The following is an 18,735-nucleotide window of genomic DNA, read 5'->3' as shown; positions in this document are numbered from 1 at the left end:
AAAGGTTGCACGCACATAGTTACAACTGTAGCCTACAGTAAAAGTGACACCAATTAAGAACCTACTGTACGTGAAGGACATGACATGTCACAGCGGACAAAATAGTAACAGGAAACCTCTCAGCCCCTACCTTACACTCCACGTAGCGTGTGTGTCTTCTTAGTTCTATATCGTTCCTCCTGACCGCCAGAGGCGGTGCTTACAGCACATGGATGTCAGCGCACGGGACGTGCAGGTCGAGTCTTAATAACAACAAATTCACTTGTGACCTGGGTGACGTCACCCCGTGACCCCGTGACCGGGGTCAAAAGACCGGTGAACCCAGGAAGTGACCTCTTTCACTTCTCGCATGCGAGTTGCAGGTTGAGTTTGTTTGTTGGAAAGCGCTGGATATAGTCTCGTGCTTTGGGCTTGGGGCTGTGTTGTTTCACCCCCCTTGAGACTGCGCTTTGATTATTCTTCGTCGTTCATCCACCTACGGCTTTATTGGAAAACAAAAAGTTCGTATTTTGTCCTTTCGCCGCCTTCGCTGGGTGTTCTCGCTTGGCTGGGGCCGGCTGCCTAGCTCCGTAGCGGTGTTCTCTCGCCGTCTGACTGAGCGTGCATTTGGACTGGAGGTAAGGCTGTTTTCTTGCCTGTTTGTGTTATTGTGGTGTTTTCTCGCCGCGGGTTTTTGATTTGCTCTGAGATAATTTGTGGCACTCGGTGCCCTTTCTGTTGCTTGCTGTTTTCGGCTTGTAGCCTTAGCCTGTTTGTAGCCTTGGTTCGCGGGCTGCCTTCTTATCCATACGTTTATGTTTGCGGGCCTCTTTGCCGTGATTACTTACCGGTAGTTCGCGGAATCTCGGCGCTCTCGCTGGGTCCTCGCGCCTTGTGTTCGCGGCAAGTGTATCTAGTTTCCAGCTCTTGTTTTACGGGGTGCCCTCGCCCCTGTGCAAACTTTCTGCTGCTGTCTAGTGTTTGTGGCCCTTATATCGTTATTTCTGGCCTGGCTTGTGGCCCGTCTCTTGCTATTACTAGTGTAAGCTTCCTCTTACTGTTTTTGGGGTGCTCCCGCCCCGTGGTGTATCTTGTGGCTTTGTTTGTCTTTATTTTTCGGTTGACTGCACATATTGCTGGGGTGCTCTCGCCTCGGGGTGTCTTGTGCCGTTGTTGTCTTTTTGAGTGGTCCACACAGATTGTTGGGGTGCTCTCGCCTCTGTGTCTTGTGGCATTGTTTGTCCCTTTTGGGATAAGTGACTACTGTTGGGGTGTTCTCGCCCCTGTCCTCTCTCTTGTCGGCATGGACTATCTCCACTGCTGCGTAATCTGCCGGGCACATCTTGAGCCGGATGATGGACATCGCGAGTGCCCGTCTTGCCTGGGCCTCGGTCACCTGCAGGAGGGCTTAACCGACTTTGCCTGTGCTGATTGTATGTGCCTCAGCGTGGAAGCGAGGACTGCCAGGCTTGCGCTAGTGGCTGCACAGCAGGAAGCTCCCCGGCCCCCGGGGGGGCAGAGTGCCGTGCCTGTGCCCGGCGAGCGACATGGGGTGGCCTCTCGCCCCAAGTCTAAGTCGAAGTCTCCCCCGGCCCTTCTGGCGTCAAAGGTCCGCAAGATGTCTGCTGAGTTGGAGCAGGTGAAGGCCCTGTTGGCCGCCCGTCCGCCTCCGACGGGTACTGGTAACCCCGCACCTCCCCCGGCTGGCCGGCTGCCCGGGCACACGCCGCAGCCTCCAGCGGATGGGGGTGCCCTTATGCTCCCTCCGGATGATCGGCAGCGCGCACGCTCGCCGCCGCCTCCCCGTCTATCTCCTGCTGCTGGCTCCCGCGGCCTGGACGAGGTGTCCCTCCTCGCCTCGGAGAGTGTGGAGTTTGTTCGGTCTGTGGCCCATGACTCTGTCTCCCAGTCTGGCTCCCGGACGATCAGCCCAGCTGGGTCCGTGACGGTGTCCGAGCGCGGGCGCTCCACCGTTCAGCCGGCCTTGAGGGCCGCACTGGCCCGCCTGGGGTTGGACTCGCCCCCGGCGGACCAGCCTCCGCAGAGTGCCTTCTTTCCAAGCCCCACACAGCCCTCTGTCTTGGCCGTACCGCCCTCGGGCCCCTACATCCAGGAGCTGCAGAGGTGCTGGACGGACCCCAGGCGTTTTGCTCACCTCCCCCGTGACTGCCGGGCTCTGGCAACCATGAGGGATGCTCCTGCTTACGGCCTCCAGCAGATGCCAGGCATTGAGCCGTCTGTGGCGGCGTTGGTGTTATCTCCCAACGAGGCTCTTCGCCCTGACGCTCGGTGCCCCCGCGCTCAGTGCAGAGTTACGGACGATCTCCTGGTCAGGGGCTATGACACGGCGGCGCGTGTGGGCAGGCTCAGCAACTCGATGTCTCATTTCCTGCTGGCCCTCGCCCAGACCTTGCATGGAACGGATGCTGGATCGCAGGAGCTGTGCGAAGCTGCTCTACAGACATTCGCCTATTCCTCGCGGGAGCTGGGGAGGCTTATGTCTCTTTTGACCCTCGCTCGCCGCCAGGTCTGGCTGGCGCAGTCGCCGCTGGCAGAACCAGACAGGAGGGTCCTGCGTTCCCTCCCTGTTGTCCCCGGGGAGTTGTTCGGCCAGGCTGCGCAGCAGGCCCTGGACAGAAGTGCACAAGTCGTCCAGGCACGGCGTCAGTATGCTGATCTGCACCAACGTGGCGCTGCGGCTTCGACCTCTAGGAGGCCTGCGCCAGCGCGGCCGCAGTATCGGCCGCGTACCCGCCGGGACTCATGGCGGGCCAACGACTCGAGGCGGGCCGTGGACTTTCGCCGCCCCTACACGTCTCGGGCCCGCGACACCGCTCCCTCTACGCCACCGGCCCCTCGTCGCCCCTCTGGGGACCGACGGGGGCGATCTGGACGACGCTGACGTCGTCCCACCGGCGGTCGGCCACTTCTCCAGCGAGCAGCTCCGGCGCTGGAGAGAGCTGACCTCGGACCCCTGTGTATTGGTGACCCTCGAAGATGGTTACCAGATCCAATTCCAACGCCGACCGCCGAAATTCCAAGGGGTCAAGACCACCATCATGGCTTGCCCGGCGAAGGCTCTCGTCCTCCGCCAAGAAGTCCACAGCCTCCTGGAGAAGGGTGCCATCTCTCCAGTCGAGCGGAGCAAACGGCAAGGTGGGTTCTATTCGGATTATTTTCTTGTGCCGAAAAAGGACGGTGGTATTCGCCCAATCCTAGATCTCAGGGCTTTGAACCGCCATTTGAAGACACTGCGGTTCCACATGTTACGCACTGTGGATGTGTTGCACAGCATACGAGCGGACGACTGGTTTACCAAGATCGACCTGAAGGACGCGTATTTCCATGTCCCCATTGCGCCACGCCACCGGCGTTTCCTGAGGTTCGCCTTCGAGGGTCAGGCATACGAGTTTCGTGTGCTGCCCTTCGGCATTGCTCTGGCTCCCCGGGTTTTCACCCGATGTGTCGCAGCGGCGTTGGCGCCTCTCCAGGCCCAGGGCCTGCGCATCCTGCCTTACCTGGACGACTGGCTAATATGTTCCCGGTCGGAGGTTCAGGCCCGCTCCGACGTAGCACATGTGCTCTCGCATGTCGCCGAGCTGGGGCTCAGGGTGAACCTGAAGAAGAGTTCGTTGGTTCCGCGTCAGGAGACTGTGTTTCTCGGTATCCACCTGGACTCGAGGTCGCTGAGGGCTACTCCCTCTCAGGCCAGGATTGTCGACATCGGCCGACTGCTCGGCAGTTTCAGGCGTGGCAGGTCGCTCACCCTCAGGTCTTTTCAGCGCCTCCTCGGCATGCTGGCCGCTGCTTCCTCTCTGGTACCGCTGGGGCTGCTGGAACTGCGCCCACTCCAGAGGTGGCTGTACGACCTACGCCTCCACCCGACCCTGCACCGTCGCCGGCTGGTCAAGGTCACTTACACCTGCGACAAGCTTCTCCGTCCTTGGAGACGGAAGGCTTACCTCCTGCAGGGTGTCCCGCTCGCTGCTGTCCCTTCTCGGCGAGAGGTCATCACCACGGACGCTTCCCTGGAGGGATGGGGTGCGGTCTGGCAGTGCCGGACAGCCAGAGGCCGCTGGGATTCTCTGCAGCGGCGGCAGCACATCAATGTTTTGGAGCTGCAGGCTGTCTTTCTCGGCCTGCAGTGTTTCCGCTCGGACCTGGCGGGCAGGCACGTCCTGGTGAGGTCCGACAACTGCACGGTGGTATACTACATCAACCACCAGGGTGGCACCAAGTCCCTCCGGTGCTTGAAGGTGGCCCGGCGCCTGCTGCGATGGGCCCATCGGCATCTCCTGAGCATCCGGGCTGCGTATTTGCCAGGTGCCGTCAACAATGCAGCGGACCTGTTGTCTCGGCAGGACCCCAGTCCCGGGGAGTGGCGGCTCAACCCAGTGGTGGTTCTCGCCATCTGGGAACGGTTTGGCAGGGCAGAGGTGGATCTCTTTGCGTGCCAGGAGTCGACACACTGCCCCCTATGGTTCAGTGTTCACGGCCCCAGTCCTCTGGGCCAGGACGCACTGGCGCATGCGTGGCCGAGACGGCTGCTTTACGCATTCCCCCCACTGCCACTGATGGTGCAGACTCTTCACAGAGTGATGGTGGACAGTCATTCGCTTCTTCTGGTGGCTCCCCGGTGGCCCGGGAGAGTCTGGTTTCCTCAGCTGTTGCAGCTGTTGGACGGGGACCCCTGGTGCCTGCCGGTGAGACGGGACCTTCTATCACAGCTGGGGGGCCAGATCTGGCACCCGGATCCGGCCCGGATGCAGCTCTGGGTTTGGCCCCTGAGGGGCCAGACCCCCTACTAGGTCTTTGTGTGCCGGCGGTGGTCCGTACCATTGCCAGCTCAAGGGCACCCTCCACCAATGCCCTCTATGCCAATCGGTGGAGGCTATTCTCCGAATGGTGCCTGGCCCAGGGCGTGGAGCCTACACGCTGTCCCACGCCTGCCATTCTGCAGTTCCTCCAGTCGCTGTTCGACAAGGGTCTTACCCCTTCCACCATCAAGGTGTACGCTGCTGCCATCTCTGCACATCATGCCAGGGTTGATGGGCGTACGGTGGGATCCCATCCTTTGGTGGCTCGCTTCCTCAGAGGCGCTCTCCGCTTGAGGCCCCCCCGGCGGGCCCGGGTGCCCACGTGGGATCTGCCCTTGGTGCTGCAGGCTCTCTGCGATGCACCTTTTGAACCCATGCTGACTGCGGACGTCAGCTGGCTCTCCATGAAGACCGCATTCCTTCTGGCCATTACGTCTGCCAAGCGCGTTGGGGAATTGCACGCGCTGTCGGTTGGTGGGGACTGCCTGCAGTGGCACCCGGATGGAAGTGGGGTTACTCTGTGGCCTAACCCCTCCTTCCTGCCGAAGACCCTCTCTTCTGGCTTTGTGAATCAGCCTCTCAGCCTGTCTGCGTTTACGGCGGCTCAGGGGGAAGGGTCTGAACTTTTATGCCCTGTTCGTGCCCTCAGGATGTACGTGTCCCGTACTGGGGGCTTCCGTCTGTGTGATGCCCTCTTCCTGTGCCACACAGGTCCGAGGAGGGGCTTGGCACTCTCGAAGCAGAGACTGTCCAAGTGGATAGTGGAGGCCATACTGCATGCCTACAGGCACGGTGGCTCCGCGGTTCCTCGGGATGTTCGGGCACATTCCACTCGTGGTATGGCGGCTTCCTGGGCTTCGTTGAGGGGCGTTCCCCTCTCTGACATTTGCAGCGCTGCCTCCTGGGCATCCAGCTGCACGTTCACTCGTTTTTACAGGATTAATGTTGTCCCACATAATCCTGTCCCGATGGCGGTGGTTCCGGGCCCGTCACAGCAACTCTGAGTACGGGTAGGCACCCCTCGTGACTTTGTTGGTATTGGTCATCCATGTGCTGTAAGCACCGCCTCTGGCGGTCAGGAGGAACGATATAGAACGATGGTTATGTATATAACCACGGTTCTATGAGTTCCGGATGACCGCCAGAGCTTGGCTGTCACTCGGGAGTCTATGCGAGAAGGCTTGCCAAGAGGTCACTTCCTGGGTTCACCGGTCTTTTGACCCCGGTCACGGGGTCACGGGGTGACGTCACCCAGGTCACAAGTGAATTTGTTGTTATTAAGACTCGACCTGCACGTCCCGTGCGCTGACATCCATGTGCTGTAAGCACCGCCTCTGGCGGTCATCCGGAACTCATAGAACCGTGGTTATATACATAACCATCGTTATCCATATTATGGTCCTTGCTAGCCCCATGCTGGAAATGTAATCCTTGGCGAACAATGCAGTGACAAACTTCGTCATTTTATGTTCAACATTCAAGACAGCCTCGAAGGCATGGCCTACACTAGACCTACAGCAAAAGACCATGCGTTCACTGACAACTGTTGATTTGGCAAGCAAGTTCACTCGGCATCCCTGCTCGGCTGACTCGGAGTGGGCGTCCAAATGTTGCCACTGGTAACTGGCGAGTGCATACAGCCAATAATAATCACTGGCACAGTAGCCTACCAACATTTTCATTTATGCATATTCAATTACTTATTTTTTAATCACAAAACTGCCGTTTGCATGAACTGAAACGTTTCCTCTGGTTGCTTACAATTTTCACAATGTCTGTTTGCTTCAAGCCCGAGCCCGACCCGAGTCCGACAGATATTCTATTTTTGTTGTCCGAGTCCGGCCCGGCCCGTCGGGTTCCGACCAGGCCCGTCGGGCTTCGGTCGGGTTGCCATGCTCTAACACACACACACACACACACACACACACACACACACACACACACACACACACACACACACACACACACACACACACACACACACACACACACACACACACACACACACACACACACACCAGAGATGCACATGGAATCTGAGTCAGCATCCCACCATAAGACCATGAGAGGTGAGCAGTCCAGTCAACGTCTATTAATGGAAAAGCTCAAACATTTTTACATACTTTTGAAAAAGCATAGCACTTTCAAACACTTCATAGACCTTTTCAAACATTCTCTCTCTCTCTCATGCTCACACACACATTCACACACACAACCAACCTGGAATCCCTCACGTCCCTCAGACCAAGGCAGATGATAACCATGCCAGATTCGTTTAAGCAAGAGAGGCTAGAGTAACTGCCATTCAATTCATTCTTATCGATCATCTTGCTCTGGATGGAAGTTGATTTTCACATCTGATGGGCAGATGTTTTGCACTTCCCTTATGGTCTAGCAGGAGCCTGTACACACGCACACACACATACACGCACCACACACACGCACCACACACACACACACACACACACAACCTATTCCCCCCTAAGTTGGTGTCGTGGTTAACGTCCCACAGAGCTTCCTATTAGATTAGTGTGGGCCTCAGGATGATGCTAAAACTGCCTAATCTAATGTAATCTAGTCTAATCTAATCGTGGCCTTCAGAGGAGCCGTGCTGGAAGTTTTCTGCCTGTCTGTTTCTGCTTGTCAACGTGTGTGCAGAAGCACGCGTGTGTATACGTGTCTGCCGGATCTGCATACACTAGCATGTCCGCTTGTCTTTTACGACAGGACCCATGCAACTGTTATTTATTTATTTTTGACAGATGTGGTTTTCCCTATGTGCTCGGAAAATAAAATGCTCCATTTTCCGTGTCTAACTGCCAAACATTTTTTTTTGCCCTCAACTGTCTTTCCGCATCTTTTCATTTGTTTTTTAATGAGAATTTAATTGCAAACTTGCACGGAATGGCAAATCCCTGTAATTTGTCATGAATATGGTTTTTTTCGCTAGTGCAAGAGCAGCTCTGTAATTAATCTTATCCAAACCCCCCACACCCCCACATGGTTATATATATGGAACTGAAATGCACTGGTCACTCAGAGATCAGAGACAGCGTTTCTTGTTGCTTCAAAACGAGTTGGCGCTTGCTTTGAAAAGGCCTACTTTTGCGGCTGATCATGGCAATGTGTTTCTCATACAGTCCATGCCAGACTGGCAAATGGATTATCGACAACCAGCTGTCATTCACACGTTAGTGCAGAGACGTTTCCAGGAAGCTGCGATGGACAGGAGGGTTTGCGGGACACACCCACATCTGGGCGCACATACATACACACACAGGGAATTGAAAATATGTCCAGCCAAATTTAATGATGACCATGACAGTCTGATGTGTGTGTGGAGGGGGGGATGTTTCAGATGAAACTGTCAAAAGTGCAGAAAAGGATATTAAACGTGTATTAAACGTCCACTTTGTGTATTTAAGTAATAGTGCGTGTATGGGTCTATAGTGCATGTACCTATTTAAAATGTCAAATCATAAATCTGAATTTTGTTGCTTTGACTGTTTGTTTGTCCTTGATGTGCTAGCCATGTTCTGTCACTGGAATTGGATAGATGAGCAAAACAAGCTTGTTAGAGATCCTTTTTCTACCCATCACTTTGGAATGATTGGAAAAGGTCAACCGTAAAACAAGTAATTTCTGTTGTAGGCTTTTTAGTTTTGCATGTTATTCAGCCTATTTTAGTCAGACAGAGAAAGTGAGATAAAGGGTTGTCCGCTTTCTCGCAGCATTCAGTAGACGCAATTAAGTCTCAGAGTTTTTAAACATTAAAAACGCATAAATATTTATCAGAACAACAGCAATGCGTTTTCCATTTTCAGTGAGGCACTAGCTGACTTTTTTTTTTCCCCTCACCATTAAATGTGGCTTACTGTTACCCAACACACACGCGCGCGCACGCATACGCACACATACACACATAAGCACACACAATCAGACGTAGTCAGACGTAAATATTTTTGTTTTATGTCTGGTCCCATGCTTGCTTGAGTGGAGACGAGACAGGTTTGTTTGGGGCCGCTGAAATATTTCGCTTGCTTTGTCATGTCTCCTCCAGCGAAACCATCGCGGCTTACTTCCTATTGGCGTTTTATCTCGCCAAGAGACCAGCCGAGAGTCTTTTTGAGCACAGATGCGTTCCTTCACCAAGTTAGATGCCTCCGAAGATCATCGCAACAGTGGCCCTTTGTTCACATGCACGCACAAAAGACATTTAGTCTGTGCCGTCACTGACCGCGCTAATTGTGGACGCCGTTTTAAAGAGCGCTGCTGTTGTTGCTGCTGCTGATGGTGATGGTGGTGTGTCTTTAAAATGTGTTCGTCATTGAGGGGACTGAAAGACTGAATTATTTTCCTCGGCTCCTTCCGCTTCCAAATGGCCAATTTAAGCTTTTGTGAAGGAAAAAATATCAATTGGTCCTTTCTGAGTTTTGTTTTCGAATTCTAGTCTGAGTTCTGAGGCATGAAGGCCTCTGCGCTCTCTCTCTCTCTCTCTCTCTCTCTCTCTCTCTCTCTCTCTCTCTCTCTCTCTCTCTCTCTCTCTCTCTCTCTCTCTCTCTCTCTCTCTCTCTCTCTCATTCTATCTCTCTCATTCTGTCTCTGTCTGTCTCTGTCTCTCTCTCTCTCTTTCCCTCCCTTCCTCCCTCTCTCTCTCTCTCTCTCTCTCTCTCTCTCTCTGAGAGATAAAGAGCTGTAAAAGTTCTGCATCTCTTTGTTTCACCTCAGCTGCCCAGCTGTCAGTCTTCCTCTGCTGTCAATTGTTCTCTTGCTTAAGCTTCATGCCTGCAGTGCTAAAAATGCTGGTGATTGCAGCTTGAGTCAGCAGCCTTACCCAGCGAAGCTTGAGCTTGCAATCTCCTAGGGTCTGGAGACCGACTGGCGAGCACGTCAAAGAAAAGACTCGGCAGGAAATTTGTCTGCTGTAGCATTGCAAGAATGTTCCCCCCGGGCTGTTCCTTTGCTTCAGATTTATACTTTTGTGTTTACACACCTGTTGATATGGGTTCTCACGCAAATAACACATATATTTCCCATCTCTATCTGTTCTCTCTCTTTTTTTTTTTTTGCTTCTGTCTCTCACGCTCTCTTTCATTCTGTCTGTCCTCTCCCCATTATCCTGGTGTTGTCCTTCTTTTTTTTTCTCCCACTCAACATACCTTTCCTATATTATTTTTTTTCTTCCTCTCTCTCTCCCTCCCTCTCTACCTCTTTTATATTCTCTCCATCTCTCTCTTTCTCTTTCCTTTTCCTTTTTTTAAATTTCTCTCTCGACTTTTTTTCTCTGCCCTTTTACTTCATGGCCCTTCTATCTCCTTGATTCTCCCTCTTTTATCCCTCCTCTTCATTTTTCCACCTCTCCACCTGCACTTCTTTCTTTGTCTTTGTCTTTCTCTATCTTTCTTTTCCCTCCTCCTGTCCTGCCTGTCCTTCCTCTGCAGGCTCTGCGGCTGATGGCTAAGATCATGCGGGAATGCTGGTACGCCAATGGGGCAGCACGGCTAACGGCCCTGCGCATCAAGAAGACCCTCTCTCAGCTCAGCCACCAGGAGGGCATCAAGATGTAGACGCCAACCTGAGCCCCACAACCCCGCCCCACCAAACATCCCACCAAACCAACCAATCACAACCAACCAACCCATCTGACCCCTACTCCTCCCCCATGGTATTTTAAGAGCCACAGACTCTGCCTGCATCATGTAAACACTTTCTGCTCATTGTAATTACCATCATGGTTTGTTTCGTAAGTCACCCTCCAGGTCAACAGAGGGCGCTCCAGTGCCCTGGTGGGTTGCCCACGACTGTAACTGGGCACCTGACTGGTTTAGCCTCCTGTTTTGGTGACCTGGAATGATGCTATGGCAGAGATCATTGTGGACATGGAGGGAATAGAGGAGGGACGATCAAGAAAGGAAAAAAATTGTCAGACATAAATAGTGTCTTGGGCTTCAGTATGCCCATTGGCCGCTACTAGCGACCCTTCAACAGGTGTGAAACAGCCTTTTGTCTGTATCCTTGTCTGTGATTGGTGGCACCTTTAGCGGTGCCGAGGTGGAGCCGAGATACGGGCCTCAAGGATAGTCAGCTGTTGGTTCACTTTCGGTACAGTTTCCATAGCTAGTAGCTGGCCCCCATCATACCGGACTGGCACACCAGACTGCCAAGGCAAACAGAGCTTGCTGGTCTCGATGGTAGGGATGTTGGAAGAAGTCAGGCAAAAAACGGACCCTTCTCCGGACGAACAGGGACCAGCCTGTTGATAATGCTGTTTCTTCAAAGACTCAATGAGAGACTTTTTGTTGTTTCCAATTTCTGTGTTTGTTTTGTCTTTGTTTCGTGGGAAAAAAAGAATTGTGGAATATTTTGCACCTTTTTGTTTTCCCCCATGCCTTTTAGCTCTTACAGTATGTTACGGCTATGGTCTTCAGGTCAGTATTACCTAGTGTAACTTATTTGTCAAACTTTGCTTTGTCAAACTTTGTTGTTTTTTTTCTCTCTCTCCCTCAAGCAAAACTGGACACGACCTCATTCTCACCCTCAGCTAACATGCTGTGACATATGCAATATAGATAAAGCGTTATCTATTTTCTATACATGTATGTATAAGTACTGCTCTGCTATGACTACAACAACTACCACCGCCAACAACAACTACTACAGCTACAACACCACAACCATGCCTTCCAAACCAGGTGTTAACCGGAAAGTGCCACTGCTCTAGAACCACCCACCCCTCCAACCAACCCATGCTGCCTAAGAGGCCCTTTGCCCATACACAGTAGAACGGTCTTTAGTCTTTATGGGGACCTGCTCGTGAGTCCCCGTTTTATGAGGACATTCTAGCAGTCCCCGTATGGCACGTCCAAGAGAATGTGTATATTTGTGTGTGTAGGGAGAGAGGTGGGGTACGGGGTCTTCTCCAGACGGCCAGTTCCCCAGTGCCATCTCCTGTCTGCGTCGTTGTCCTCTTCACCGGCGGTTGTGAGGAAGAGCGGCGTGAGTCTATGCCTTCTGCTCCACCGAAGTCCACCTCCTCAGAACCCCTCCGTACAGACATCACCTGCCCAGGTGTGTTATCGGAGGGAGGACTGGTATCTCATCCCAACTGCTGCCATTTGTAAGAGCAAGACCGGACCAAACACAGGACCTAGAGCAACAGCCCCAAGCTCTTGTCATACCTACCCATCATGAACTCAACCTGATGTAGGCTTGTTTTGGTTTGTTCTGCCTTTCTCTGTGTTTTTCCCCAACTGAAGCCAGATTTGTCTGTAATTGTGGGCTCCTTGTGGGAAGCAACAACATCCGTGATTGGCCGGCATTGCCTGTGACTCACAAACAAGGCTTGTGATTGGCTGGCATGACTCACAGGAAATTAAACCATATCCCTTCCCATTGGGAAATATAGCACTTGATTGACCAGCAACTTTACACAGCTTTAACTAGTTGTGTAGTGACCTGGAAAACGAGATTCCTCATAGGCCAACACCTTTTGAGTGCAAGGTCATTTGTTTAGCAAAAGAAAGTTAGTCATGGCAGCATCACAAAGATTAATTTGTGGTTTTGACAGGAAATGTCTTTCATTATTTTGTCAGGTGTATATTACCAAGCTCATAATGTTGGTAAAAAAGGGGTGAAGTGCATCCATTGAAATATAGCAAATTAATATTTACTAAGCCATAGTTTTTCCAACGTTTTGTGGCTACTTTTTTCTACCAGGATTTACATTTCTTTTTTGAAAAGAGTAACAAACTACTTCATGTTTCATTTGAGCAAGCCTTAAGGGACCAATAGAGACAGGTTTGTTCAACGTTTTGTGGAAATTGTAATGTGTAAAAGGCAAAATTCAAATTCTACAAAGCAGGAAAAAATGCAAATGTAGCACCAGACAGTAGTTTATATTTTTCAGAGATGACCCATGTCTCATATCTGCTGAGAGTATGTCTGGTCATGTGCTCTTCGTGGAATTCATTCTTTTAGTGACATCAGTTGCCTGCGGTTGTGTTTATGTGTACAAAACAATAGGCAGAGGTGCTCTCTCTGATGGTAGATTGTCTCCTCTGCCACATGGTTTTGTTTTTGGTTGTAGGGCTGAGAAAAATGTGAAGAGGTCAGTTTTTTTATACAAGTCCACAATTCAATATGATCCCACGTTTGCCATACATCAGTTCTGTTTCAAAGCGGCACTTTAGCCTGAGAGTATTGTTACTTTCTTTGTTTTTTTGTTTTGTTTTTTTCGACCAGTAAGATTTCTGAATGTCAGTGATGTGACAGCGTTTTGTCTTTTGTCACAACAACATTACACGTACAGTATGTGTGCTTCGCCTTACACACTTCAGCCCTTAAATAAGAAAACAAAATGTCACCTGTCCAAACAATTTGTCTGTTCCATTCAGCAATAAGTGCCCTTCCTGCCCCTGTCCGTGTGCTAATATGGAATAATCTGGTAGCAAGCAAAACTGAAGTTTTTCTTTTTCTAGCATTTAGTCGTCAGAGGCACTGACTCTACGGGAACTGCGGAAAGCTGGCTTTGTCCAAGCTGTTCTGCAGGTTGCACACTATTGGATGTATTGTACATATCCTCCCCAAATGCATGATGATGGAAGGATGGCCTTCTCCCAGGTCTGATTTAGTTTGTTTATCTGTTTGTTTTGATGTTTGGCATGGCCCATTGGTGCTGTGGGCTTCAGACCCTTTGGCCTTCTTGGCCCCATCACTTTTCTCGTACGCGTTCAGAAAAAAAAGGCTTATGTTTTGAATCCACAAAGCATTAATTCAGCATTACTTAACTTTTTAAAACACAGATATGTCTGTGTGCTCTGTTGAAATCACAGATATTTGGAGTTTTTGATTTTCGAATACCAGGGAGACCCAGCCTTGTTGATTCGGGCTGGGACTCTATGCAATACCAGTGGTCCCTGTTACATGCTGAGTCATTGTTAATTATTATTTAAAATCCTCAGTTAGCTAGGATGTATTTAGAAAATATGTGGATAGGAATAACTATATAAATAATTTGTAAATGTTTTCTGTTTGTCCATGTGGGAACACTTTTTGTACAGTTGGTTAGCAGAAATCCTATGAACAAAAATGTTAAAATCTATCCTAATTATTTCATATAAAAGAGCATTGTACATAGCTGCTATCATGAAATGATGGAATGATCATTTCACAGAATTGAAATGAAATGAAATGGATTTAAAGGATGAAGTAGGTGAGGGATGGCTGATGTACGTTGGGAAGGCTTCTTCCCAGACAATGGGCATCTCAGTCAGTTTCTGCAGATGGTGGTCTCCGCTCTCATGTTCTCATGCCAGTCTAGACCAGGCCAACCATCGTCTCTCTCGGTAAACGCATTTCTACCTGAAGAGAATCACCAGCAGCCTCTCTTTGTGTTTTCTTTTTTCTAAATTCTTTCTTTTCTTTGCTCTGTCTTGTTTGCAAAAATCTTCAAACGGTGGCTCACGATGAATTCATCAGACACATCCAGGTACTCTCTCTTTCTCTTTCTCTTTCTTTCTCTTTCTTCCCCTCTCTCTCTCTCTCTCTCTCTCTCTCTCTCTCTCTCTCTCTCTCTCTCTCTCTCTCTCTCTCTCTCTCTCTCTCTCGTCAGCAACATGCAGGTATTTCTACCAACCAACCATCAGGGCGGCGACACACCAGCTATGACTTAACCTACAAATCCAACTGAGCACCTGAACACCTCTGGTTCCATGCAAACAGTGGCTGTTGTGGGGGGAGAGCAGGTGGGGGGGCAACCGCATGGCCTCCTTTCTGCGTTTCCCCCTAGCATCCACAGTACTCTCCTCATCGTATGTACACTAGGTCGTTGCTTTGTCTCGAGCCTTATCCTCTGACCCTGCCAAGAGGTAAAAGAGGTATTACTAGCCTGCAGAGCTCATTGGGCAGAACGCCGCCTGTGCTTGTTTGTTTGTTTTTCTGTATTCTGTATTCTATCAACAAGCAGTTTTAGGAGGAGGTATGTAATGTGCCCTTTTGTTACCCAGACTTCCAAAAAAAATGTTGGCAGTTTCATTACCAGATATGCAATTTGTGACATGGGATGCATTATGCAGCGTTTTTGTTTTTGGTGTTTCTCCATAGCAGCAGTGCAGTGCAGCAACAGGCCCTGTTTTTTAGGGTGCTGCCTGACTTTTTAAGACACACACACACCAAAGCCATGCCTGTTATGAAATTTCAAATCGCTTTTGAATGTGGCCAATGCAAATGGCTTGAGCTTCTTCCTGGAACGGATGTGTGCCATAGAGCAACAGCACAATTAAAGCCCAGCTCGACAAGGTGTCAAAGGTCATGGCACATGCAGCGCAAAAGGGGACGTGGATCCTTTATGCAAATCTGTACAGCAAAACCTCCTCAGAGCATGAGGCATTTTATTTGCCTCGTGGACAACTACTGCAGCCAATTAAATCGCTTGCAGAATCTATGCTAATCTACTAAACACTGTGACTTGGAGTTGGCCAGGAATGCACGGGGCTTCACACATACCAAAAAAGTACATCACGAAAAAAAAGAAATTAAGAAAGAAAGAAGCAGCAATTTCGATTTTTGAAGACTTGTGAAAACTGCCAGCTGATTGGTAGTGCAGGACTTTTTTTGGTTAGTTTGGGTGACAAAAGGGTTCCATTTCCCAGGGTGCTTTTCAGTTGCTCAACCGGCTGCTGTATCGACAATGTGGTGTCAAAAAGGCAGAAGAAAGCTTTATCATGTTTTTATTTGGTGCCTACATTTTGAGTACACATGCATTTTCATATTTTTTTATTATTCCACCTAGACTGATGCACAGCATGTGGGTTTTTGTTTTTTTCTAATGTTTTGCAGCTCTTGCTTTTTCTAGTAATTTATTAAAAGCTGAAAAAAAGATAATGTAATTAACTGGTTTTTAAGAAAAGGTCATAATCAACAGAAAAAAGTATACCTCCTTTAAAGACCAATGTTTTACCTCAATGTAGCCTGTGTTTGATTTTGTTTACCCTGCGTTTGCGAAATTTATGTTTGAAAACAAGGAAAAGCAATGAATTCTTTCGTCAGCGACATTTGTGTTTGTGTCAAGTCTGTTTCTTCTCTCCAACCATGATCTTGTATATGACTTTTTATTCTGTCTAAATTGTAAGTGCTTAACTGATGTCAGATTTCTCCTTTACAAACACAGTCTCTCTCAAAGCTATGTATAAAATGCCTTGTGTACTTTCTTTCTTTTAAGACTATATATATTATACATATATAATGAAAGGATATGTAATGAAAAACAAGCTTACTGAGAAGATAGTTCCACTCGTAAAAAGGACTCCTCTCTAGAGGCGATATGTTAATTGCGTTTTGATTTGCCCCATAGCACTAAACTTGAAGAACCCTGAACAGTGACTAAGAAACACCTTTGCTGTGGCTTTGGTGATGGCGAAGTCATCTGTAGCATACACCCTTGGCTGCCCCTTCCATCGGGGAAGGCAGAGCACTGCCAGGTGCACCATATACAGTAGCTGTGTGTTACGTGATGGCGGGTCAGTGTGGTCGTGTGGCACACCTGTCCCACAATGCTTAGCTGTGTCCATGAAGGTGTTGCTCAGTATCTGTACGGGGCTCTCCCTTCCCCAAACTTTTTTTTTTGTATGGACAGTTCCTTGTTTGTTTTTTATTTTTTATTTCCTGTTGAAGATGTAAAAATGAACGATCAACATAGGAGTCTAGAAAGAGTGGCGTGGATACTGGTACACTCTAACCTAGTGGACTAGAAAGTGGTGTGAATAAAATTCATTCAAGTTTTTTTCAGCAATCTCCTGTGTCTTATTGACTTCATTGCATTCAAGGTTCATCAAGTCCATATCGACACAACAGTCTCAGGAAATTGATATGCGTCTTTGTTCTTCCCCAGGCCCACCCTGTATGCATGTGATTAATTAATCACGACCAACAATGCAATGCTACAGCTGAATTCATTGGCATTCATTCATTGGCTGACTTGAGAGGCACTGACCTCACAGGGCTAATTTGTAACACTAATTTTCCCTCTCATCTTTTTCATGATAAAAGATAAGGAAATTATGGTGGCTTGTTATTTAGGTCTACTACACAATTGCAACACTAGGCTGTTCCCTCTCATCATCTTCTCTCTCTGTCATATACGCTCTCACACACAAACACACACACTAAAGGCTTTTAACTCACCCCTGATTAAATTAAAAATGTAATCTTTTTTGCATTGATTGCTTCGCCATTGACGAACTTCATTCCAATATCTCATTTCTAGTGAATGGGATTGCATAGGGAGGCCCCGTGGGAATGGGGGAGGCTATTGTGGGCTCATTAATGCAGGCCTATCTGCGGTGCTGATCGACTTCTCTGTCACCCAAGATTAAAAGCCTCTGGTTGCCACAAGCCCTGGCGTATTACACGCAAGCCAATCCATCCAGACAGGCTAAGGACTATACGTACGCACACATACGCCTTCCCTTGATGGCCTCAATGTCATGGCGGCCTTTTTGTTTTGTTTTATCGTGTTATCAACTTGTTTATTTTTAGGCACAGATGCTGATTTATTTCCTTGAAGTCCCCAATAACTGTTGGTCTCAATTCACTCAGCCCATAAGTCAGTGATTTTATTTATTTATTTTGTAGCCTAAATGTCTGTCTGTGGATTAATTTGTCAATGAAGTCATACCTGAAAAAAATCTCTTAATACCTGATCTACACTCTTCACTTAGGGTAGAACTTGCGTGTGTGTGCGTATGCGTTTTAGACTTGCTGTCCTTAATACAGTGGACTAAACCTGAGCATTTTTATGTTCCACTGTTTTAGAGAGTGCCAGGTAGGCTTGCAGCCAGTGTTCCACTACACTGCTCACGAACCCTGTGTGTCTCAGTGGGAATAACACCCCCGTTTTCTATACACGATACCTTCCCTCTGGATGCACAATAATAAGCTGACAAACCACATCCACTGTAAATCTTACTTAACCATTGTATTCATGCGTGTGACAAATTTCTTGGCGCTTATTTATTATGAGATATGTTCTGTCCCGGGCAAAACAGAAAAACAAACAAAAGCTGTTGTTTATTTATTTATTTATTCCATTGAAGCCACCCAGGGGCCGTGTACAAAATGCATTATTCATACCAACGACAAAACATTGATAACACTTCCCTGCGTTCTCTTTGTATGGCATCCTTGGTCATTCATGCCTTGAATTTATATTTGTCCCCTTTGTAGCCAAAATTGAGTTTGAATAGCTGGTAATGTGTCACACGCCTTCACCGAGGCATTAGAGAGACTGTCTGCCTGCCCCCGGCTTCCTGGAGGTCATGCCTTGGCCTCAGTCTGAGGATGGATTACTGCACGGGCCTACCGGGCCCAGGCCCAGGGGCCCAAAGAGCCAAGGGGGCCCTGAAGCCCAAGGCTCCGCACTACAAAAAGCACTTCATTATTGGTCTATATTTATGTTCTCATATTGTGGTAAAATTGCACTTATAACTACTACGTTTTCACATTTTCTCTGGGGGGGAAAAAATCCAGAACGCCCAAACAACATCTCCTTTGAACACCTACAACTTTTTGAACCCTGTGATTCCATAAAGGGGGGCATGGAGTTCTTGTTGTCCCAGGGGCCCATGGAGTCGTACTCTGTCCCTGGTCTGAAGAGCAGCCTTGAGGGGAGCTGAGAGGCAGAGGGAAGGCTGGGACTAGCCCAAGAGCTGTGCACATATAGACAGTCCCATAATTAGATCCCATGGAGCATAATTGCATTCATTATCACTATAATCACACACACGAGTGTGACCTAATGTGAATATTTCTGAAATAGGACCCTAAATAGCAGGACCTGTCTGCTGTGTGTGCGCTGCTTACCACTCAGCAGAAGATGTACTGCACTGCGCTGCACCATGTGTTGGCTGTGTATTAACACTTGTTGACCACCAGAGGGCACTGC

The 18,735-nt window shown here is 49.2% G+C and overlaps 1 protein-coding gene across 3 annotated transcripts in view; it reads left to right on the top strand.

Annotated features, from left to right (window-relative positions):
• Positions 1-16,575, top strand: part of tgfbr1b (transforming growth factor, beta receptor 1 b) — an 85,337-nt gene extending 68,762 nt beyond the window's left edge. For all 3 annotated transcript variants that reach the window (XM_063207220.1, XM_063207219.1, XM_063207221.1), the window contains one exon: positions 10,238-16,575. In XM_063207220.1, the coding sequence (XP_063063290.1) occupies positions 10,238-10,363 (126 nt within the window). In that variant the 3' untranslated portion in view covers positions 10,364-16,575. The remainder of the gene's footprint in view (positions 1-10,237) is intronic.
• The last annotated feature ends 2,160 nt before the right edge of the window (positions 16,576-18,735 follow it).

Source organism: Engraulis encrasicolus, chromosome 9 (genome assembly GCF_034702125.1).
Source record: "Engraulis encrasicolus isolate BLACKSEA-1 chromosome 9, IST_EnEncr_1.0, whole genome shotgun sequence".
NCBI lineage: Eukaryota > Metazoa > Chordata > Actinopteri > Clupeiformes > Engraulidae > Engraulis > Engraulis encrasicolus.
This window is presented reverse-complemented; position numbering and strand designations above follow the sequence as displayed.